Raw genomic sequence first — 25,610 nt, forward strand, 5'->3', positions numbered from 1 at the left:
TGCAAATTTGAAGGGAGGTGTGTTTCTGTCCACAATCAAGCACACAGACAATATCCACTGTAAAGTTGACTATAACCAGCAAATAGAGCCAACTATCCTGATAATTAGCTCAATTTAGGCATGGAATGTCTGTAACTGATATTATAATCTTAATAAATCTGGCATTCGTGTAAACACTAATTATGTCATATAAGTATGCATATATTCTGAAATAGGTTACCATGATCTCACTAAACCTGATACCCTATTCACCAAAAACTAGACTGAATTTGAAACAAGTCTTCAATACATATATCATCATGAAACTCAGATTTTGTCAAAAACGATATATAGTTACTGAATGTGATATTCTTTGGTAATTGTAGGGATTATCCCCCCTTTATTTCCTCACAATCTGAGTTTGATCGCGTCAAAACCATTTATCTACCACATAGAAACTCCTTTCAAATTTTCTTGATATTAACATCCTAAACCCCCTAAATCATACCTATCTTTCTAACTATACCAATTTAAAGCTTTACATCTAAAAAAAAAAACCCCTTAATTACGTTTTTGAAGAGTTGAATAAAAATTCATTTCACCAAAGTTTAGCAGCTAAGATACATCTTCTATGTTGAATGCATTGTAAAAATTTATTTTACTTGAAAGTTTTAAGAGAAAGGCAATTAACAACAACAAATTTTCTCATTTCATTCATAATTTTAAACATTCAAAATATTTTCATTCATTTACTTTGCATTTTGAAAGAACATTTCAACATAAAGTTTAACTCTTTCACTGCAGAACACCTGTCTTGAATCACACTCTATGAGTTCAGACATTAACAACTAGAGGGTTAAAATACTGAGAATTTCAAGATGTTAAAACTCTTTCAAATTTAACTCTCAAAATGACTTCCTTCGGTTTAAGTTTCAGTTAAAAATTTAAATTTAGTTTCTTTTTTCACTAATTAACATGTAAAAAGATATGCAACTTATCTTGATATATTGTGATATATTTGAGATTTGTGAAAAACAGGACTATAATTTCACAACAATATGTTATTTGTGGGAGGTCTTGGATGTCATAAACTATATTTATACTTAAGTCTTCCTCTGCCAATACACAATTTATTAGCCAATAGACATTTTAAAGAAATATAGCACATCTATTTACCTTGCCAGTTTCAATTGAGTCTCAAGTCTTACTGATTTTGATAAATACCCCCTCCCCCCCCCCCCCTCAAAAAAAAATAACAAACAATAGTAACAATACTGTATTAACACGTGATGAAATGGAAAAATTATTGATTTGTTGTCTGGAGCTCAGTCAAGAGACACCTGCACAAAGTTTCTTTAATTTACTTGAATGTTTAAAAATTTTGTATATTGAACAAGATTTAAAGATGGCTAAATCATCATTCTCGTGAATAGACAGAACACAAGAGCAATTTATATTGTTATGTATATAGGAAGTAAGGAACTATACTACAGATAAGGTTCCAGTAATTGGGCCATTATTGCTAAAATATGAAATTCTTTAACTGCCTCATGAAAGATAAGAAAATTTTAATTGGTCAATATTAACTGTCTTGCTAAAAACTGAACAAATGTTGGAAGCAAGGCTTTTAATTCGCAAATATCTATGAGTGATCTTGGGACCTACTTCATCACACATTCTGTAATCAAATTGGTAAATACATGATGTTTTTTGCCAAAATTTTAACAAAATTCTTACCTCCATCAAAAGCAACAATTATCAATTCATATTCTTGTTTCTTTTCACGATCCAGCATCAAATTGGCAGTTATCTCCCCTGTTTGTGAATTCATTGAAAAAATCTTCTGCTCTTCCTCTTCACTTCTGATGTCATAGATAAGTCTGCTGTTGGATCCAGAGTCGTTATCCCGAGCCGAGATTGTGAGGACAGGAACAGGAAGTTGGTTCATGTTCTCCTGAACATAGGCATAGTAGGGAGAATTTACAAAAATTGGTTCGAAATCATTTATATCTGTGACAGTTATGGTGACCTTGACAGTAGAGTTCAAGGTCAGACCAACACTGCTGTCGACAGCCATAACTGTTAATGTGTAACTCTTAACCTCTTCGAAATCTAAAGCTTTTTGAACTCTAAGAACACCACTGCTCAAGTCCATATTAAAATCATAGTTTTCATCTCCAGCTATGATCAGGTACCTCACCACTCCATTCAGACCTTCATCCCGATCTGTTGCAGAAACTTTCAGAAGACTTGTTCCAATGCTGATATTCTCTGCAACAGTTTTGGTGTAACTCTGGTCATCAAATTTTGGAGCATTGTCATTAGCATCTTCAATTTGGATAACAAGATCTAGAGTTGCGCTAAATTGAGGAGTGCCTTGATCCCTGGCCATGACTTGGATGGAGTAGTTGGATCGAGTTTCTCTGTCCAATGGTTGAGTAACTTTTACGTTTCCAGTGCTTGATTCAATGGTAAACATGCTAGATCCAGAAGAAAGACTATAGTCTATCTTACTGTTGTCACCTTCATCCTTATCATGAGCTACAATAGTGTAGACTGTGGTATATCTCTGAGAGTCTTCTCTCACAAAGATGGTGGAAGGGGTAACAAATTCTGGTGGACTGTCGTTCACATCTTTCAATGTTATTACAACCTAAAATATAAAAAGGTGAAATAGCAAGTATTCTTCTGAAAATAGCATACTGTTTGAGGATTTGAGAATAGGGTATGAAATGAATCATATTACTAATTTGTTAAATTTAAAATGAAATCATTCTATTAAGGTCTATGATGCTGATCTTTTCTATTAGCAACTGATTGACAATCAAAATCTGAACATAGAAACATTTCTATAAATAACTTTTTGTCAGAAGTGAACACATAAGACCATCTCTCTCAAATGAAAATTGATCATAAGATATTTGTAGGAATAGGATGGATTAAGTTTTAAGATTTTGAAAGAACTTACTGTGCCAGTCGAAGAAAGTCTTTGAGTCACATCAGTAGATTGATCTATAGCAAGTACCAATAGGGTATACTGTCTAATGGCTTCACGATCCAACTTAGCAGTAGTATAAATAGTACCATTAACTGGTCCAATACCAAATTGTCCTAATTCATCTCCTCCTATTAAACTGTACTGAACTTCAGCATTACGCCCTGAAATACACAATAGAAATAATTGAACAATATAAGTTACAACTGTTTTTTACTATTTAACTAGTGCTCATAATGGCTTGATTTTTATGTTCATGGTGTGGGATCATCAGTCAACTCAAGATAACTATTGTAATGTATTTCTGGAGAATTGAATAAAATAAAATATCTATGTATTGTATGTATATGAATGAATAGTATCTAAAGGTTTATGTGGTGTTTCTTTTCTCTGAGCAAGGGATTATGAATTTTAAGCAGTTATTTTATTATGAATGTTTATTTAAATGAAAGAAATATTAAAGAACCTGAATCATGTTGAGCACTATTTAAACAGTGCCAATATTTTGTTATTGTATATAAATCATATATAACTAATGATATAATCATCTTCATTTTAAAATCAATCATCAAAGTGCAGAGAAAAAAAGCTTTTAGCATGTAAAAATACAACTAGTAAGATTTGTGCATAAAGACATCATTACAGGTAACAACAAGTGCATTGATTTATGAATGTGATCAAGAGTTGCACTGAGTTATAACAGTTAAAAAAATTCTGTTAGTTTCTCGAAATCACTGGCTGAAGAAATTTGTTATAATCCTATATACTATGTGACACACTGGGTTTTTTGGACAAACATATTTTATTTTTTGCCCAAAATATGATGACAGATACATTTGAAATGACTAGCTATGATGTTCAGCGGTACAGTACATCTGTTGCATAATGTGCAGTGAACACGTCAAACTTTTCAACGGAACAAAAACTATGTTTAATTGACAATGATGCATGAATGAGCAGTTGGCATTTTATTTTTTCATTTGGTGTCAGCTATTTTGAACAATGTTAGATGCACAAAGAAGATAACAACCTATTTAGTCTACAGACATTTTTCCCACATCTTTAATATCTAGAATACAGTATACAATAATAATTGCCTGAGACATTAACATTCACATTATTCTCAAAAATTTCCAAATTCATTTTCTGTTCCTTGGAAATTTAGATTAAAAAACAAATTTACAGAAAGGACAACTTCACACCTATAAAACTTATGACAAAGACCATTATTAAAATGCTTTATCTAATGCTATGTTACAGTGATCTAATTTTAGAATTGGAATAATCAAGTCTAATGAAGAGTGAGGTATAAAAGTTGAAAGATGGTTTCAGTTTTTAGAATTTAATGAGGTAGAATTTCCCTGATTTTTATCAAGCCTTCAACAATAATTATCATAAAACCTATATAATTAAAAAATCTAAGACAAAAACACTTTAAAATAAAAAATAGATGGTTTTAATGTGCTCTAAAACTAAATAAATACAATGATAGATTTACTACCATTTGTGACTTAAAGAGACAACACAAACATAGACTGATAGAATGAAATTTACATGGCAGAAACGGAAAGGAAGTAACAAACAACAAAAGTAACAATAAACTATATTTGTACCTAAATGTACTTCATGCTATTTTCAAGGTTGAAATTTAAAATTAATGCATGAAATATTCATGTCTGTGTTTGTGTCTGCAGTGTGTTTTGAAGTTACTGACATCTGTATTATTTAGTAGCCAGACAGTTTCAACATGTATTACCTTCAAATGTATTTTTTATCTTTAAACTTTTAATACTTTCTGCCCTTTTACCTCAAAATCTTCTCTCTGCATGCTAATTTCATTATAAACAGGTTTGAATCCAAATCTGCCCAGTGTTTTGTTTACTGTTTTGTACTAATACTAGATCACCCTGGCTTAATTGATACATTAAATGATGCATTCCTATTTCATTCAAAAAGGTCGTTTGTTAACTATTGTGTTTCCTGCTTCAGTAATAATTTGAATAAACTAAGGTAAAGCTCAGGATTTTGTGTTCTGTTTTTGGTGGATTATTTCACTCATTCCAGATCTGACAACATTGTGCTTCAAATCAAGTTCGATGTGATAATGATGACAACAAGGTGTAAAAAAAAAGTAATATACAGGGAAAAAAAATCCCATAAAAACACCAATGGACCAAGTTCTGGTTGTTTGTGACCCAATTTTTTTTTTAACAATATCTGTTTCAATTAAGTATTATAAATGAGAGGGATTATAGATGTCATGTTAAAGATTTCACATTTCTGGTTTCACAGAGTTCACCTGTCACATTATTTAGATTGGATAATATTTCAATTGAATAAATGTAAATTGATAATCATAAGTATGAAACAAAAGTTGAAATCTCCTTCTCTAAAGACCTTTAAAATAAATTCCACTCCTTCAAATCTAATAAAATATTTCTCAAATAACAAAAAAATCCAATTTATATTATCTTTTCTGTGAACTTTCCAGGATGTATGCAGTACTGAAAAATCAAACAAAATGGTAGTATTTTTTTTTTAAAAGGTAATGAGATCAGCATCAAATCTGTTGACTAAAGGTGCGGGCACACGAGCAGTCTTAGTCAAAGATTTTTTTCTCCAATTCAAATCTTGAGTAAAATGTCGCATGCGCCCATGCTTCCATGACAAGATTTATAATTTCCAACAAGTCTGATAATTGTCTCCAATAGGTTTATAGTCTGCAAGACAGACCGTCATCATCCAATCAGATTCCCTTTCCTTTCAATTGCATGCTCTGCAAATGATTATCGCCAAGGTGTAAATTGAACAACTGGAGATTTTTGTCTCCTTGTGCGCCCGTGCCAGTTGTGATACTCAAGACAAGACTCTAATCGGCGACAAGTCTCTGACAAAGACCGCTTGTGCGCACGCACCTTAAGTCATGACAAAGCAAGTAAGGTTTCAAAACTAATGCAAACTATTATATTATAATCCTACTCCTACTATCCAAAAGAAAAAATAAGATGATCTTTAGTGTACTCCAGGGAGTTCTTGACCTGTTGATTCCATCAAACTTTTTTCATGAAGTGCCAAAAACTGTCAAATTATAGTTAGAAAACCCTTGCAGGAACAATTGAAAGAGATTCCATCTCACTGAATCTCAACATGTAGTGTCACTTTCTAATTTCTTTACAAATTAACCCTTAAAAGCCACTTAAAGAGCCTTTAATTAGTTCAGAGATTACTGGGAAATCAGTTGTTCACAATCTGGCCAGTGAAATTAGCTGAATCATCTTTACTTCTTCAATGATTTTAAGGAAATGTTATTATAGATTTCATTATTATCCAATTCCCCAGATAGGGTGTTGTCTGCTACCCTAAGGGTTGTTTTAAGATCTAGGACCACCAAACACCTTATGACTTCTGCTTGGGAAATAAATTGAGATTTTCAACAGAATTGTAACAAAAACCATGCAATGTCAAGATGCAGTTTTGCTATATTGATCTGCCAGATATTTATAATACAAAGACATTTTGATCTGAAAGCTATCCTGGTTACAATCTTCCTAACAATTTGAAAATTTTTCAATTCATGACTTTTAGCAATATTCACAGCTTGTGTGATCGCAAAGAAATTCATAAGGAACTCTAATGCCAACTCTTAAGTTTAAATAATGCAAAAAGCACTACATCACATTTCAAATAACATTTCAAATAAATAAATAAAATATAGAATGAAATGATCAAATAATTAGGTCAGAGTTGACACGAAATATGACATTTTTAATAAAAATACTCATCATAACATCATGTCATATCCTGTCATCAGACAGCCAATTCTGGTTGATTTCCTACACCAGTGGTCTGATATTCATGAAATCAAATTAATAATGACAATATGAAACCATATTTCCTGATCTTAAATTTCATATCTTTCTGTAAAAATTTCTTAAACAAGATGTGCACATCCCTAGATAATTCATAAATAGAGCATAGATTTCAGAGAAGACATTTAAGATATTGCCCATCTGCGAGAATCCAACAAGAACAATGGACATACAGTTGTCCACTCTTTTCATGTAAATTAAATAAAGGAAGATAAAAAGAAACAAACTGCTCTCAGTAAATATTCTTTCACAGGTTATTGTAAATATGTTAATAAAATTTCTCAAGCAACGAACGATGAAAAATAATAATTAATATCTAAAATATAGAAAAGAATGAAAAAAATATCTTTGATGGATGTCAGATTTCTTCTAACAAAAAAATATTAATTTCCGATATGAATAACTTGACATGTAGGAATAAAAGAATATAAATCAGGAAAATTTGGTGCCATAATGAATAAGACTTCATGCAACTCATTTCCCTTGACATTTATCACCAATTGATGTTACATGTATAAAAAATATACTATCGCATGCCGAAACAGCTTCTATCACAGGTTTTATTCACAAATTGCATGTTGGGATTACATTGTTTAACATGTCAATAAAATAATTCAGTTTGATATTCCTTTATGACAAACTATATTGGTTTGAAAAAAATAGCTTTATTCTTTGATTGCTATCTTTAATGTGAAAATATACCAATGTTACTTCAGTTTAACATCTTGAGCAACACAACCAAGGCAAAAACATTACAGAGAAACATTTTCAATCAAATTGTAATTTTAGATTTCTGAGCAAACAAGACTAAAAGGTAAAAGGCAACAATGTAGACAGTCAACAACAATTAGCAAATCAAGACTGGCAATTTTTCCTTTCTTCCTGAATCAAGGATAATAATCCTCTGATTTCTGAAAACAGCCATTAGGATCTTAAATACATTAATTATTCTTTCACTTAACAAGTATATTGCATTATCACAAGATAATAAAGACTATTATTGTCACAATTGTCTAGCCATCAAATTGATTTAAGAAATAAAAAATGTTAACTGTATTAATACCTGATATAAGAGACTAACATTGGTCAAGATTGACCAGTAAATAGATTAATGATAAAAGCACCAAATCAATCATTCTTAATGTGAGCTCCTTCAAATCCATGAACTACATCTAAAAAATATAGTGGAATCAAAATCAGGATATGCAAACCAATTGCAATTTGGTTAGTAATCAATTTTTAAAAGAGGCAGATGTTTATGAACTAGGCCCAAATATGGACTATATTTACTGACCCTCTTTTTAATTTGCCCACCATACAATGTGAACACAATGTGAACACATTATAAAGATATTCAGGTCTCTAATTAAGAATAAATCGTTAAATATTATTGGTTAGAACTAATTAAAACACTGTTTCAACATTGTTAAGTATGATCCAGAAAAAAAGTAGATTGACAACAGTTTGTGATGTTAAGTTCAACAATATAGATTTATCATATATAAACAAATTGATACATGAATTTCTGGTCTGGATAATTGGTCATATATTATTGTATTATAGGTATATTTGCACCATAATATGTAGACGTATTCTCTTATCTTAAGATATATATTTCATTATATAAGCTTTTGCTTAACAAATATGAATTTGATTTTCATATCTATTATGTACACAGATATGCAAATCAGAATAAAAGACGATAGATGTTTAGAATTTAATGAGAATGCATGCCTAATGCAATTATTTGAAAAAACTGAATTACAATCATGCATAATTACATTCAGATTAAGTTTTATAGAAGATTATCTTATTTAATCCTAACAGAATCAATATGACTAGTTATTAATATACATGTCCATGATTTAAACTTAATAACCTCCAAATTAATTTCTAATAACACTATTTAATATAAACATCTAATTTTGACATGTATGTGGTACCTACAACAAATCAATGAGATCTGCCTGTCTCAAAACTTGATTCATATTGTCTCAATCTATAATCTTTATTTAATTGATATTATTTATTGAATTGGTATCGAGCTAGCCTATTCACAAACTGGTGTAAACTTTGACTGACACCTACAATACAATAAAAATCACCTAATCTTTTCCCTATTATTGGACGTCTGCTAGGCAACAAACATTGTGTAAACTTGGTCTATAGATAAGTGTATTTATTGGTTGATAATGCCCTGTGATAATGCCCAACGATAATTCTTTTCAATTCCACTATCTCTATTCAAACATCAGTATTCACCAGCCTTAGGAAATTTGTGGATTAGCTTTCAATGTTCTTCTCATTTAAATTTCCCTTCAAGGGTGTGAGTCACTAATTATTTTGGAAATTTGTAAAATATAAAATTAATCTTATCATATTGGTAAAATATTTCCCCTTAGTAAATGCCTTAAGATGTTTAAAGGTGCATTCTGCCAATTTTCTTAATACCAGTATCTCAGTGATAAAATACATATATATTTATTTCACTATGGGTTGACTTGATGCACATTCCTTGAAATTGCAGGAACCCATCCTTAAAAATCAGTTTAAAGTTTTTTTTAGTGATAATATTTTTCAGTAAAGATTTTAAAACTGTTTCTTCAAGTTTATGAGAATTATTGTACTGTAATCTATAAAAATCATTGATAAAACAAGAAAGAATGTTATTAGTCATTTTACCTCTAGGGGGAACTACAGTGGATTACCAAGTGACAGAACAGTTGTCAATTTCTAGATAGTTTTGATTGTTACAGAATAATTCCTTTATGAATCATAAAATAGACTAGTTTTAATCATATTGAGTGACCATATTTAAATAGAAAACAAATACCAATGCTCCATTCCACAATTCTTATATACCTAAATTAAGATTGCAAGATCATTTTTTTAAGTACACATGACTTCAATTTTCAGAAAGTTTAATTTGAAATGGTCCCAATGTTCATGGTACTGCTGATCAAAGAAATGAAGAATAACAATTTGATATTAAACAAGGCCAAATGAATGAAAGTGTCCATTTTTAGAAATCATTTTGACAGCAATTTAATCAATCCAAATATTAGATCTCTAATCCGTTAATTAACACACAGCCATCTTTAATTTGTGAAGAGATTTAGATCTTTAATATTGAAAACCATGTTTGATCAAGCAGACCTGGGACGGACATATTCGTTACACGATACAATGAAATATCTTTCAATTAAACAGTCTAGTGAAAGTTAATGGAAATTGAAATAATATGCATGCTTGCACACTTCAGGGCAAAAGGGATTGCTGTTGTCATATCTTTTCCCTTTGGAGAGTTAACTTGCATCCTCATATTGTTTTAGATTTCCCTTTCAGCTACAAATGGTTGATTGAATCACTGACATGCATATTGTATGATCCATTTGAACTGAGGACATACAATTTTCATATAGAAAATCTTTTTACGTGTTTCATCATTTTCATCATGACATCATATAGATAGGAGTACACCTATATTTTCAAAATTTACATCAAACAAATTTAACAATAATGACCTTTTTACTGAAGACAGTAAACTATCTATATATCGGTATATTATATTACGAAAGAAACATGAAATTTTTTTTAATTAAATTTTTTGATTCAATTCCATATAGTTAAAATGGAAGTTGTTGGCCTGATAACTGCATAGAAAATTTCTGTAGTAGATTTAAAACCAACTGTATGATTCCTGTGAAATACCTTTCACCAATAGAAATATCAGACTGGAAGATTATGAAAGGCCAAGCTCTATAGCCACCATTTTTCTAAACATTTGATTAGAGCTTCTTTATGATTGATGACTTCATTCAGTCTGTAATTTTGTTAACTTCTCAGGATTTCTTGTCTTCTGTGAATCAATGAGGTAATTCACCCCTCATTCTTCCTGACATCTTACTGCTCTGTTTCTGTCAAACTTCATCAAGTCAGGTTTTATTTTAACATCATGTTGCATGAGATGTCAATGTAAAATTGATCTTTTAACCCATGGTTTTAACACAACCAGAAAAACTTGGAACACTAACTTTCTCTGATTGAAATTTCAATTGCAGTGGGTTTATTGGTTTCTAGGTTAGAATGGCCACTTTTTAGGAGAATATCTTTAGGGTTTTTTATTATTCTGATGTATTGGTTAAGGTTGGCCATCATATCAAATTGCAACATCTAAGCATCTTGATACCCTGCCCTCTCAATACATTAAAATGTACAATTTTTTTACACAAGCCCCCTTTCATCAAAAGTGCATTACTACAGAATGTCAAGGAATCATGTACTATGTTTGAACTATGTAGTGAAAATCAGAAAATTCTGTAATCAACTCCTGACCTCATTTCTTTTCACTTTTTTTATAACCTGACATTATCACACGTATTTCTCTACTAATGAATACATTTACACATTGAAATGGCGGAATTCCAACTGAGCGAAGATAAAATGGCAATTTCCTCTTTGGTTTTATAGATCTTGTTAAAAATCTTGTAGAGTTGGTGCTGACACAGTACGATATACACATAGATTTGAATAGTAAGGAAATGAGATGATTTTTAAATCTTACTTTCCTGTACTTTATTAGTGCTATAAAATATGTGATAGACTTCAGCTAAGAAGTCAAAGACCTGAAGGGAAAGGGAATAGTTAAAATGATGCTTTTTTTCTTGTTTTCAATACAATATATTTCAAAGGTTAAAATAAGCTAGACTTTTCTTTCAGCAGTGATTGTACTTATATGTTTAAGTTGGTATTTATTTACATCTATCAGGCTGCACTTTTCTGGTTTATTTCTTACATGGATTTGTTGTTACTTTCTAGTCTATCTGTCATCTTGAATCTACATCTAGAAACTGATAGACTTCATCTCACATTCTAACATGTAAATACATTTACAGCCTTTTATCTTCACATGACTTCCCCAAAATATGATGATTGACAACTGTGTATTATAACAAAGATTGTTGTTAGCAAGCCAGGAATTCTCACTCTAGCAGAGCACCTGGTGTAAGTTTGCAACTGGATTTGTCTTTTCTACATCCATTTAATATGATTATTTAGTAAATCATCAGAGTCAATACGAACAAGTGGTTGTGGCCCCAGCTGACACCTGTTTCTCGTAAGCATTGGTTCTGGTGCATTTTCGTCTGTAGGTTTTATTGTGAAGCCTCAGAAGTAAGCAAAATATGATTTGAACTGAAAATGTCCTCAAGAAGACAAAGACATTTATGAAAGTTTTTCCATATTTCAAACATCATATTCCCTACAATGACATTATAGACATATAAACCTCACTCCTGAATAATATTATCATAAATGTCACTTGGCCTTAGTTTGGTATTACTAATCTAAAGTGTCATTGGCTCAATTTATGAGTTGCATTTAAAACATATTTGGTCTCAATCAGAAGAGAGTCATGCGAAAAATTGGAAAAAAATTGAAAGACAGAGGATTGTAGTGTGGTATGACATCATGTCATCTTTAAGTGTCATTAATAGCAGTTCACTTTCATAAACATGACACAATTCAGAAAAAAATATCTGAAGAATGTTTGAAAGTTTTTTAACAAGAAAATCTTGCTGTGAAAGGTTGCCATTACACTCAATTTAAAGTCATTGAAGAAAGAATTACTGACATTATGACTAGCTGATTGCTCATAAAATTCTTACAAAATGCAACGAAATGCCTTCAATTAAATTCTCACATATGATTGAATTTCTCTGAACATTCTCAGCATTGCTTGACAATACTTTTATAGTTGATAAACTGTCTCCAACTTGTCCATTAAACAAATCATTTCTTGAGAAAAGTTTAGAGTTTATAATTGAGAAAGGAACAAGTGATCAAATGAACAGATGTTTGAAAGAATCATACAAAAATACCAAAATAAATCCTTATTCTTTATCTCTTCAACATTTTCTTGGTACCATAGCTACATATGAAAAATGACTAAATTGTATGATGAATTAATTGAAAAGAAGGAATGAGCTAATTCTTAATCTAGAATAATCCCTTAAAAAAATGTCATGTCATTAATACACATTGAATAACAACACACCAAAAAAACACTATAGTTCATTAGCACAGGAAAGGGGCCAATACCACTTGTTTTGACCATATTATATCTGGTATATTTATATTTAATAGAGTTTAGGGATTAAAGTTGGGTAATAAAAAACTGGGTCTGGACGAACATTCACGGTGAACAATACAGTTTCAAATTCTATTGACAACTGGTTTGAATAGGAACGATCTTTAAGTCAAGAGCACGTATTGGGTGCAGATTAAAAAACACACCTATAGAATTAGTTCTAAATATGTCTTTATAAGCTAGTTCAATAGACTCTAGCACGCCTCATTATCTCCCTTACGTTAGTCGAGTCATTCGGTGAAAAATCATTTTCGTAAACTAAATAATCAAAACATCATAATAGTCAAATATTACCCATTGAATGCAAGCAAATTCAAAGCCGATATTACAGAGACTGATAAAACCAGCTGAATCCTGGCTCGATCCTTTACAATTGCTTGACAATTACATAAAAGACATTGATTGTTATTTAAATAAACGTTCTGAATCATAAGCTACAGGCTACTGAATAATTCAGTTATTATGACAATTAATAAAGGATGTTTTCAAAGCTAATCATTTGATAATTTCTGTTTACTCTTCTTATTTCAGTGAATAGTTTAAAAAATATTTTTTGTAAATTTTCAAATTTTTTATGTTAGATTACATGAAATTCAAAAAGAGGGTGATTTCAATCAGTTTTTCACTTGACTAAAGTCTTATTATCGACACATAACTCTATTGATAATGATAGTTAAAATTTATTACAGCTGTAAACGCTCAATTAATCTATAAATGACTATTGATTAGATATACAGTAGGCTAATTTATAAGGTGTGACTATGTGCATAGCTGAGTCGTGATTTGGAAAAAAAAATATATTCGATGTTTCTTTCCCTTCCTCTTTAAAACCATATGTAAGAATTTTGCCTCAAATATGATATCTCTGACAGTGATTTTGGAGCACCAAATAGACTGGTAAATACTAAGTCAAAAGCTTTCTAGTTATCCAGTTTTGCATGCAGAGGAAATATATATTAAAGTTGAAGCTCTATTTGAAAAACACAAGGTATCAACATTTTTGTGTAGTGTTACTAATAAATCAGATTTGGTCAATTTGCTTGAATACCAATTCACATTCCTACCCTGTTTTACAACTGTAGATCAGTAAAAAATAACAGTATATATCATTAACTACTGTTTTTACACCAACCAACAATTTTACCTCACTAGTTATTCCATTCAGAGCACAATCTGGCTTCTTTTCAAAATATGTAGTTATGAATTAAATGGCAAAGTAGCCTAATTGTCATTTGAGAATTGAGTGACCAAAAGGGAATGAAATAGGATCTTTCTGATTATGCTATAGAAGACACACAAAGCTAAGCAATGTGCAATGAGAAAATTTTGCATCAAAAGCTAATTTCCACAAAAGGAACAGACCACCAATCCATTCTAAACGCCATTCTGACTGTTTAATCAAGTTAAAAGACTTAATGAATGACTAATCAAAATAGATGCAAAATGTCACATGACCTTCAAGTCTTTCACGAAGACATAAAGTCAAATTATTATTCCATAATGACATCATCCAACTGCAGTTAACATGGAATTCTCATAGCATTACGAAAATAAAACACCACTAATTTCTTTTAAATAGGTGTCGAATCGGCCATTAGTTCAGTCAACCACAGTAATTAAGCAGTCGTGCAATGTGTTTGATTGAACCCCAGATCCCTGTTAAAAGCATTTCAGTGAAAGAAATTTAAAACTTTTTTACGTAAGGAAATTCAAACTGCAGAAGAGATCAAATCTACTTTTGTTGAGTTTCTGTTTCTACGTTTGACAGATAATTTGAAGTATTTTTTGTGCAATAAAATACAAATCAATGGTTTCTTTTCAATTTTCTCTGCCAAAAACCATGAAATTTGTGCAGTCATTTGGTAAATGAACTGCTATCAGTTCTGGTAAAGCAATTTTCAAGACTTTTTTCAAAGTATTTATAAAGCCTTATGCTTCTTGTGGAACTAAAGTACTGTGATTTTTATGGCTTCACAAAATGGCAATTCATTTCAAATTCCTTTAATCTTGTTTTAAGATTAGAGAGAAATGACAGTCCAAGTGTAATTTTAGTATCTTTAGTGCTATGATCTTTAATTCAAACTCAATAAAGCCACTTTAAGGTTTATTAATACTAAAAAATCTACCAATTTGAGACCTTTTAAGCCTTTCTCTTTCTCGTAATGAGATTTCTTTTTTTCAATTTTATGCAATTTTCTGTAAAGTTTTCATCATTTCAAGTGTAATAATGAAATGAAATAGATGTAGAGTCATGACCAATTATAACGAATTCAATAATAGACTTTCAATTTGACGCAAAAAATATCTCAATCTTTCCGACCCTTGTATTCACTGAAGCTAAAAAGTCATTATTCACAGAAGAGCTCATCAGAAAAAAACAGTAGTAACTCCCCATGATGTCAGAGTTAACTGAATTATTGTAAATGGCAACTCTCAGGTCAAATTTGTTTCTGTGCTAACTTAATCAACGGCACCAAAAGTTGAAAAGTAATTAGTATCATGCGTGAAATCGGTAAAATTTCTTTTCCAATTCACATAGCCTCGAAATGGAGATCAATTTAAGACAGGTTCCCACAGTTCACTTAAAAAAAAGTAAAATTTCAATTTAATTTGGACCAATTACTATAAACGAATGTTTTGGGATCAAATTTAGAGAATTTCTAGAAAATAAATTACAAGAGATTTGTCATTCGCGCTCATTCAATAAAACTTAAATCCATCTCAATCAATCTCCATTTTTCACACTCAAGAAAAGTCCATCAATTTAAACTTTTCACACGGACAAAAATACTAGATTTTCAACCCAATCAGTTTCTGAGTGAGAGTCTGAAACTGAGTCAAAAAATTCTAGTTGGCACACGATGATATCAAAGGGTTAAAAAAATATACATTTTTCGGATTTTGCATTGATGGTGATTGTAAACTTGTTTTCTTAACTTGCAGACACAGCTCAACTCGCCACTGATTAGCTACTATACAGCCCATCTCTGATGAAAATAATCTTTTCATCTTTATTGTGTCATTACAACCTAGAGCTCAACATTCAATACTTCAACATCAGGTCCAAAGCTAAGAGATACTACACATGTAAGAACCACACCTGATACCAAATGCTATCATTTTCATATTGAAAAGTCAATTTATGGGCTTAACTTCTCACCAAAAAGCACTTGACTTAGAAAACTAGGTCTTGAGTCTCATCACAACAAAAGAAATCTAAATTAAGTAACTCTTGAATGAATCAAAACTAATCTGATCCGTTAATTTGTAAATCTGTGCCATTTTTTTCAAGATCATGCACAAAGCAAATACCAAGATGGGATCTAAAGTTCCTTTGCCTTTTCAAACCAAAGGTGTTGAGTGTAACCCAATATACAAACTTTCTCTTCATACTGTTTTTGTTGACTTGAGAATGCACTTCAAATTTGTAAAAATCACACATCAAAAAGACACTTGATGATGTATCCACCCCAGAATAGAAAACCAACACAATGGAGGGTCAGTGTCAAGAAAGTGATCTAACTGCAAAAAAATGTGATTATTCAGGTAGAATTTGGAATGTACATAATTATATGAGCATATGATCAGCTGATGGTGTGACATTCAACCTATTAAAAAATAATAATTTTATCAAATTCAAGGACTTCATATGTTCTTTTACCAAAAGAGTGAAAGAGGACAGGTTGGCAAAATCATGACACTAACTTTGTTTATTTGGGAAAGTGTGTGGTTTAAACACTTCTAATTCCACCAAAATGAATAATGACATAATGTGCAGTATTGCTAATACAAACAAAAATACCATTGAATTTGAATAAGTTGGCTAAATATAGATATATGTTTGATTTGAACAAACATATCTTTCAAGTTATAACTGTAACAGTCTTTAACCAATCTCAATAAGGGTCAAGAATACAAGGTAATTTAACAAATCTACCTACAACACAGTCATCTTAATATAAGTGCACTCCAATCAATTATATTTTAATGTCTGTAACCCTTAATTTTAATAATATGCTCAAAAAAGTCATTCTAGACTGAAAGCAACTGAAAAAGATTTTCATGGGAAATTGTACAAGAATGACCAAAAAGGTTTTAAATTTTAACACAGAGTCAGTAATCTTAGACTGCGAGGTGGTTGACATTTTATCATTGACACAAACCATTTCAAATAGTTACAATTTCTTACCCTAACAGTATATAAATAACACAGATTCACCTAGATTCAGTATTGACGTGTAAACTAATGGGTTTATACAAGCCCTGATATTTGAGTGAAGGTAAAATCGTTTGAGCCAATTTCAGACAGGTTTTCATAGCATAAGAAAAGCAAAAACAATTGGCTCAAATGACCCTCAGATTCTTAAACAAACCTTCAATCTGTTCTGAGCATGTATTGTAGATTTCTATTCTGATCACAAATCAAAGGGATGCCATTTCCCTGCTGGCATTACAAGACAATAATAGAAGAATAACAAGTCAGGGAAATGGAACTAAAGACTTCAACAATGAGAAGAGAACTCTGATAATTGGTCTGTCCATCACCTGTCAATCAAATCTAAATTGATATCAGAACCAAATCAATGGAACACCTTTTTCAAGTATCTCTACTTCTCAATAATCCCCCTTTAATTAATTACAACCATCACGATTTATCATAGATAGTTTCTACAACATTAATTTGATGTTAGACTAACTGAACTTCTACCCTATCTTCATGAATCCTACAAAGTGTCTTAAGTCAATCCATGGTCTAAAATCATCAAGTTATCATGTTCTGATGTTTTGGCTTCATTAAACTTTAAAGGATTCTGATTATATCCATGTTATATCTAGTCTGAAATGTCCAAAGATATATTGGTAAGCATTATAAAATGATACTATTATGGTTTAAATTTAATTTTAAATTTTCACTGCTGCTTACACTGTGGAATTACAGAAGAACTAAATGTCAGTCTATAATTCATTCAGAAGGTGAAATAAAGTTGTATCAGCTGGGGAAAGAAATGTATAGATTATCATATCACTGTAATAATTGTCTTATTATAATTAATTTGTTATCAGTTTCAATCTATTCATTATATATATATCTATATCACTCTAACTCTGGTTTTTAGGATGTTCAGACAGTGACAGATCTATCTAAATTTTCTACTTCCAGCTCTTAAACAATTTTAAACTTCATTTTTATGAATTTATATGAAATGCTGATCTTATGACATCATTGGTAGTAACTTCCTGTGAGAATGTCAATAAGAGGTCTGGAATTAAGAGCTAAATTTTCCTGTTCTGTTTTACTTACATATTAGAAAACCCTATGTCTACTTTGATTTCTGAGAAGTTATACGGAAATAGAGACCAATCAGCTTGTACAGAAAATATTTACACTACTGTATCCTTCTACAAATTTTGTTTCCAGTTATATCAAAAAGAGTGCCAGTTGGACTGTCAACATATATTCAAATAGATTAAGATTGTATACAAAACAATATGATATTAGATATCTGGTACATCTACTTATAAACTAATTAATTGTATGACTTAATTCTAGGACCTTGTGTCCTAATACAAACTGACCAGCCAAGCTGTTTCCACAATGTACACATCAATTAAGTCATCAAATTGCAGATTATATGTCAAACATACTAACAATTGTATAGTTTGTATAGACATGACATGTATTTGAATATTTCATTGAGTGTTAATAAATTCATTGATAATAGATACATATTATATTTGATATGCAGAAGGTCTTGAGAGAGATACATCAAGCTGTTTCCAAGCTGATACACAGAACAAACACAATCATCAAAATTTCTAATACCATATCAACCATTTAAACAATTATTCTGAATGGCTTGTTCTACAACATATTAAAGTAATTTAAATAACGCATTGTCTTTTCCCTTAAACAGCCATCATGCATTTATATTCATATACAAAAATACTGGCTATTGGTATTTTTTAACATGTAAATTCAAGTTGTTACCAATATTTGGACTTTAATATTAATAAATGTCTTAAGTCCAAAGAGATATTGTCGTATTTAAGAAAAAACAAAGGCTTATGCTATTTTATTTCAACCATCTTGTTGATATGTTATGGCCTGACATTTTGCAACTTCATTCAGATATGACTAGAAAAAATTTAGCTGAGGGCTAAACCTTGAATCTTTTTTTATTGAAGGTGTTATTCAAACATTCTGACAAATATTTCTTACTCAATTTCACACCTGTGTTGTCACTTTCTGTCAAACATGTGGACATTACCTACATTGACAGGATTAAAGGTGTATTCATTGCTTATTTTGTAACATATCTATAATAATTGAGAGATGCTGACCTCAAAACCTTGTCAGGGGCCAGCATCCTCCTGACCTCACACCTCTTTATTGACCTTTTCTCAAATAAAATAGATTCAATGTAGACAAATCACACTAAGGTGCTAGCTTAAAGAGACTTCTACCTACACATTTTGTCAACATTTTGACATGGTAAACTGTGACTTAAGAAAAAATTTGGAGTTAATGCACACCTTTGGATTTTTTCTGAAATTTTGTTGTTATAAAAAGTTTGAGCAACTAACCAGTGTATTAAGTATAAATGACAGAATCAACAGATCAAACCACAGAGAAACTTAGATTCAGAAAATCTAGTGGAATAAGCTCTAGAATAAAAAATGATGCCTAGAAATTCGATATTCTCACAATAGTAGCTTGCATTAGTAAACCATCTCGCTGAACATTACACATAATAAGTGATGCCCAATTTTTCTATAAGTTAACAATAATTTTAAGAGGCACAAATTTGAATATAACACACAAAAAATGTTTCTATAAACTAACAATGATAAAGAGTACCACCTTATTGAATATAACACACAATAAGCTATCTCTAATGTTTCTGTTTTCTGACAGTAAGAGGTATCCCTTTAACCTATCCAATGAAAACTTGACAGTTGAAGATTGACAAAGTACCTCAATAAGATCTCTGAAACATGTTAAAGGCTATTTTTTCAGTTCAATTCTGTTTCTTGGTTAATTAGGTCTTGTATGTTCTCATTACTGAACTTATGTTTTTGAAAATGGAGAATGTCAGCTGCAGCCATTTTTTATTTATTTTGATAAATGTAACAATTGTTGCTATACATTTACTCTTTGGAATATTTGTATATAAATAGATTTTCTTGAAGTAAATGTAGGGTATTTATCAAAATTTTCAAAAGTGGGTTAAAAAATTGATCTTATACACAATAGATTGGAAATTGTTAAGTAAATTCTTTCAGAGTATACCAGGTTGACAAGCCCAACTACAGTGTGAACATGGCCTGTAATTTTAGATCATCTAATCTGTAACATGTGAAATTTTGAAAACTAATCTTGTAAATTCAGCCTTCATTCAAAGAAAATACTGGTTTCAACATACAAGATGTCACTGATAAAACAGGTCGAAAATATTTGAAAAACAATTTGCAGAAATATAAACCTTGAACTTCTACAATCATGAGTATATTGTCTTTAAACATTGTCTGTTATATCTCATACATCTTGGAATGTGTGTGCATGAGTAATATTTAACATGTGCATGTAGACAAAATACACTATGCACCATGTGTGGTTGTATATATATAATCAGAAAGTCAGTGGTGTGTGGGCTAAGCTTTGTTACAGAACGTTTAAATATTTTCATGTCTTGTTTTTTGTAAATTGTTAACATTGCTATTGTGTTGTAAATGTTATATCTACAATAAATATGTTGAATCTAGAATTTGAAGCTATGTTTGTTGTATTGATCTGACTGCACCAAGCAATTGATGTTAAATCTTAATTTTGTTGACGTTATAAGGATGAATTTTTTCCCAAAATGCATTTTAACTTTTGAAAACGTGACTTCATATTAAAAGGTGATTTGAGCCCTCAATCCCCTCCTGTTTGTGATTCTTTCAGATACATTATTTTAGGGTAATTGGACATTGGAATGTATTTATGACAGTTTTCCGATTCTAAAGAATATTGTCATGCAAGTGAGCATTGCGAGCCTTGTGCTTAATTCCTTAATGGAAATAGCAATACTTGATGACTGATGCCAAAGAAAGTGTAATTACTTACCTGTATCTTTATCATTAGCTATGACATCAATAACAGTAGTTCCAACCACAGCATTCTCTGCTACTTCCTCTTTGTATTCTGATTGGTCAAACTCAGGAGGATTGTCGTTAATGTCCTTGACACTCATAAAAACAGAGACAGTTGCTGAACGTGGTGGTATACTTCCATCTTTAGCAATTGCCATCAGACCGTACATTTGAATCTGAAATTTGAAGTAAACCAATGGTTAAAATGAACATCAATTTACAGGACAGAAAATCATAATTTTCTTGTTTCTTGAGGTAGGCAAGAAAAAATTATACAGCAAACCAGTTACACAGATGCATTAGTTAAAGGGTTCAAAACTAAACCCTTACAGAAGCCATGACTTGTACTTTTCAATTTACATTATCAAATGTTATTGTTCAACAAAGCTTAGAAACAAGCCACATCTAGACTATAGCCTTGTTTTGAAGGAACTGTATGTTTAATCATGAAAAATGCGACTATTGTTTTAAACTCTAAGATATTTGAGCATGCACATTTCATCATGTACTTTGTTTAGTTTCATCAAAAGGTCCCCATAAAAACAACCAACAAACTTTGATAGAGTCAGTTGATAAATATTTAATGAGCCTCATAAAGTCTTATCTACCACTTAAAATTGCAAAACATTGCCACAAAAACTTGAAACATTCATAAATTAATACTCTTGTGTCATATTAACGATATAAAGTTTTTGTCAGAGTCATAAATTTCAACTTTAATCTGTTTAAACAGAGTCTATGTTGAGTTATAAAGGTAATTTTGTTACAATAATGTCTTGAAATTGTGACAAAACTACAGTTAAATTATCTTTTTTTCACTGATTAATTGAATTTCATTGCTGGATATTCTTAACTTTCAATGTTTAAGTTATTTAATTTTCAATCTTTAGAGTATACTATTACTTCTCCTCTAACAACCAATATATTGTACAATCACGCTTGTTGGAATCAGAAAAGTCAGCATGGTTTGATGACATTGATAATTCAGCTATCAACATTTATTTTATTTATTGAATGACTAGTATTTATAGGTATAATATATTGCTTTTTGCTCAGATTTTTTTTAATAAATATGTCTATATTGGTAATTTCAAGTTATCACTTGAAAGTATGATGAATTTTTCAATGGAAGGGGTAAACAACTATCAATAATTAGCACATTTTAAAGATACTTCAAAATTGATTAGGTTTTAATAAGAATATGTAAAAAACTCTGAACACAAAACATTCTTATGAGACTGTGTTCTCATCACAACCGAACACAATCCATTTGCTTTCAAAATAGTTGAAGATGTCTGAAAACTTTGACTATAAAAGAAATGTAAAATAATTGAGACATCTATATTAATAGTTGATGGACACAGTGTCAACATATTCAAACAGGACATTATTACTAATTGTATCTCTAATATCTATCTATTATATCAATACTTATTCATTGGTATTATAATATACAACAATCTCATACTGCTGACATGTTTTGGATATAAAATCCTGATGGAAAAGATTTGAAAATGGGAAGTAACTTTCAATATTTAGACCTGTAGCTATGAATGTGGTAAGTGGACTCTGATTATCAAAGAGGCCTATCCTATGGTACCAACTCTTGATTCTTAGATGAGAAGTATGAATTGATCTGTTTGTACCTCATGATTTTGATTATTGTAGTAGTGGTTATGCAAACACCTGGTGGTTCGTGGATACCTTTACTCAAGATTTTTGATTGACAGAATTGTCTTGCTTGTTAAGATTTTCATTTTGATCTTTAGAGCAATTGTTTATACTATAAGTTAATTTTTAGATCACATTTTGAAAATAATTTAGTAAATCAGTTTATGACTAATACCACTTACAGTTTAAAACTCACATTGTGTTAACAATGGCAATTCGATCAAATTACAGTAGTAAATTACATAATTATAGAGATAATAGTCCTAACAAATATATCATGATATGTTTATGATAAGTAAAGAACACTTAAATGTCTGCTAAGAATTTAAAAATAAGAAGTGGGAATATAAAAATGTCTAAGTCTTAAGTTAATTATTGTATGATAATAAAAATTGCTATAAATAAATTATGGTCTAAACATTACAAAATAGGGAGTAAGATATGTTGTAAATTTTGAAATTTTAACTTGGGGTATTTTAGTTATCTTATTGTGCTTTAGTAAAAGCTGACCTGGAATAAATCATCTTGTCTCATTATTAGTATTAACAAAATGTATGTTTCCTTCTATTAGATTTTTTTTTCTAGAAGGATATGTTTTTTACCTTTAAAATTTGAATTCTAAGGATGTTACAAGAATTTTGAATCTTTACATATATTTTTTTCCATTTTATATGAGAGTTTTGCAAAAATGTATATTCTATGTACCAAAGAAACATCAGCCATAGGGCCTATTGATAATCAATAAGTTTTCAAATTTAGAAAGTTATACTGCACTAATTGAAACAAAGAATATTATAGATCAAAGAAAATCATGTGAGAAATTCTTGGATGTGTGTCATTGACTTGACATGACTTGACTAATGATCAAAAATTTGAAATATAATAAAATGGATACACTGAGAGGATGATCAAAGGCAATATATTGATCTATATTTGACATTTATGATTGATAAATCACATTGCACATGTATCAACACAAAGGTATAAATAAAATTCAAAACTATATTTGAAGTAGTTATGTAGATTTTATCAGTATGACCAAGTCTTTTCAAAATATGTTGCATAACAAATTTCAATAGAAGAATTTATAAGATGCAGATTTAGATTTTTTTTAACAAATTTTGCATCAAAAAGTTGTCAATGATGCACAAAGAAAGGATCAAATTATAACAAACATGCTTGTTTTAGTAGCATTACTTATAATTGTATGACAAACTAAAAAAATCCAATATCTTATTCAAAGCCTTACAATAGGATGTTACTGAATTTTTCATTGGACATATTAAAAGGAACAAGATCTCGGAGCATGATAAAACAGTAGATTTTTAAGTTCAAAAGAATTGCAATCCAAAATCAAGTCATCTGTGATAAGATAAGTGAGAATATAGAGAACACTTTCAATGATCAATAATTATTTATAGTTCCATGATTTTATCTTCATAGTTCATAACATTGGAGTGATATATGATGACATCATTCTCAATATGTTATTGAGGGCGGGACTATTTTCTTTCAAACTATAAAAGAACACCATCAATTAACCCAGTGGATGTCAAACATGAAAGGGGAACAACTTACCTCTTCAAAATCCAGACGATCAATCAATGTGAATGTTCCAAAGTTGGCATCAAGACGGAATTTATCTTTACCCCAATCAGATTGCAGCTCATAGGTTACGTGACCTTCTGGACCTTCATCTAAATCAGTAGCAGCAATATTTGCAATTGTGGTTCCAGTACTTGCATCCTCTGGAACCTCAAAAGAGTAATATGATTTCTCAAATACTGGTTTGTGATTTATGGCATGAACTTCAACTATTGCCTCACTGGTTTGAATACCATCATTAGCTTGAAGTTTAAATTTAAACACTGATTTGTTATGGTATTGTAGACTTTCATTGAGAAACAATGCACCTGAAAATGAAGAAATAAAAGAACTCAAGATATTGCAAGCATCAATTATGCCTAAATACAAAACATGATCCTAGTGAAGCAACTTAGTAAATAGTAAATTCCTCATGATATTTATAGTTATTACGGATTGGAACTGGTAAAAAAATAATAGTATTGTACACCAGCATCACCATGCTTCACTGCAGTCTGATGATAGCCAGACCAGAAAAAATCAAGACATACCTTGTGGTTCAACCCTGAACAATTTCCCATCGTCCATATCAAAATAATCAATAACAACATCACCAACAGTATCAGGATCATCAACGTTAACTTTAAAGAAGCTTGTCTCTCGGTCTTGGTCGACAGGAACATTGATGATATACCACTGACTGGAAAACCTTGGTGGAGTGTCATTCTGATCACCTAGTCTTACTTGAACCTGAAAACAAAACACATGGCCACTTTAAGTAAATTGTACAATGTGTTGTATAATGTCACTTAAAATATTTCATATTAACCAAATTTCAAAGATCATTAGAGATAAGATCAAGGTCAGTTCTGGACCAAATGTAGTGATATGCACTTGATTTTATAGTTATGAGTGTAACTAAGCTGTGTTTTGAAATTGATTGTGTATCCTATGATTATTTTATAAATTAAGGTTTCAAAATTATGGATTAAATTGTGATGCTGTGTTGTTAAAACAAATTGTCATTTATATTTGATATAAAATATAAATCTTAATGTTGAATGTATGTGAACTGCAGTAACCAATTCTTAATCTATATCAACTTGATTGGCTACATGTAAACAAAATGGCCACTGCAGTTGCAGAAAGACAACAAAATAGCAACAACCCACTGTAAAAACTACAGAAAGCCAAAATCAAGACACCCTTTATTGTCTTAATCTGAACTTTC

The 25,610-nt window shown here is 30.6% G+C and overlaps 1 protein-coding gene across 1 annotated transcript in view; it reads right to left on the minus strand.

Annotated features, from left to right (window-relative positions):
• Positions 1–25,610, minus strand: part of LOTGIDRAFT_105163 (hypothetical protein) — a gene marked incomplete at both ends in the record, with an annotated part of 109,846 nt that overhangs the window by 29,550 nt on the left and 54,686 nt on the right. The window contains 5 exons of the mRNA XM_009057166.1: positions 1,717–2,632; positions 2,948–3,138; positions 21,099–21,300; positions 24,374–24,731; positions 24,951–25,129. Coding sequence (XP_009055414.1) covers positions 1,717–2,632; positions 2,948–3,138; positions 21,099–21,300; positions 24,374–24,731; positions 24,951–25,129 — 1,846 coding nt within the window. The remainder of the gene's footprint in view (positions 1–1,716; positions 2,633–2,947; positions 3,139–21,098; positions 21,301–24,373; positions 24,732–24,950; positions 25,130–25,610) is intronic.

This window comes from Lottia gigantea (assembly GCF_000327385.1).
Source record: "Lottia gigantea unplaced genomic scaffold LOTGIsca_3, whole genome shotgun sequence".
Classification (NCBI taxonomy): Eukaryota; Metazoa; Mollusca; class Gastropoda; family Lottiidae; genus Lottia; species Lottia gigantea.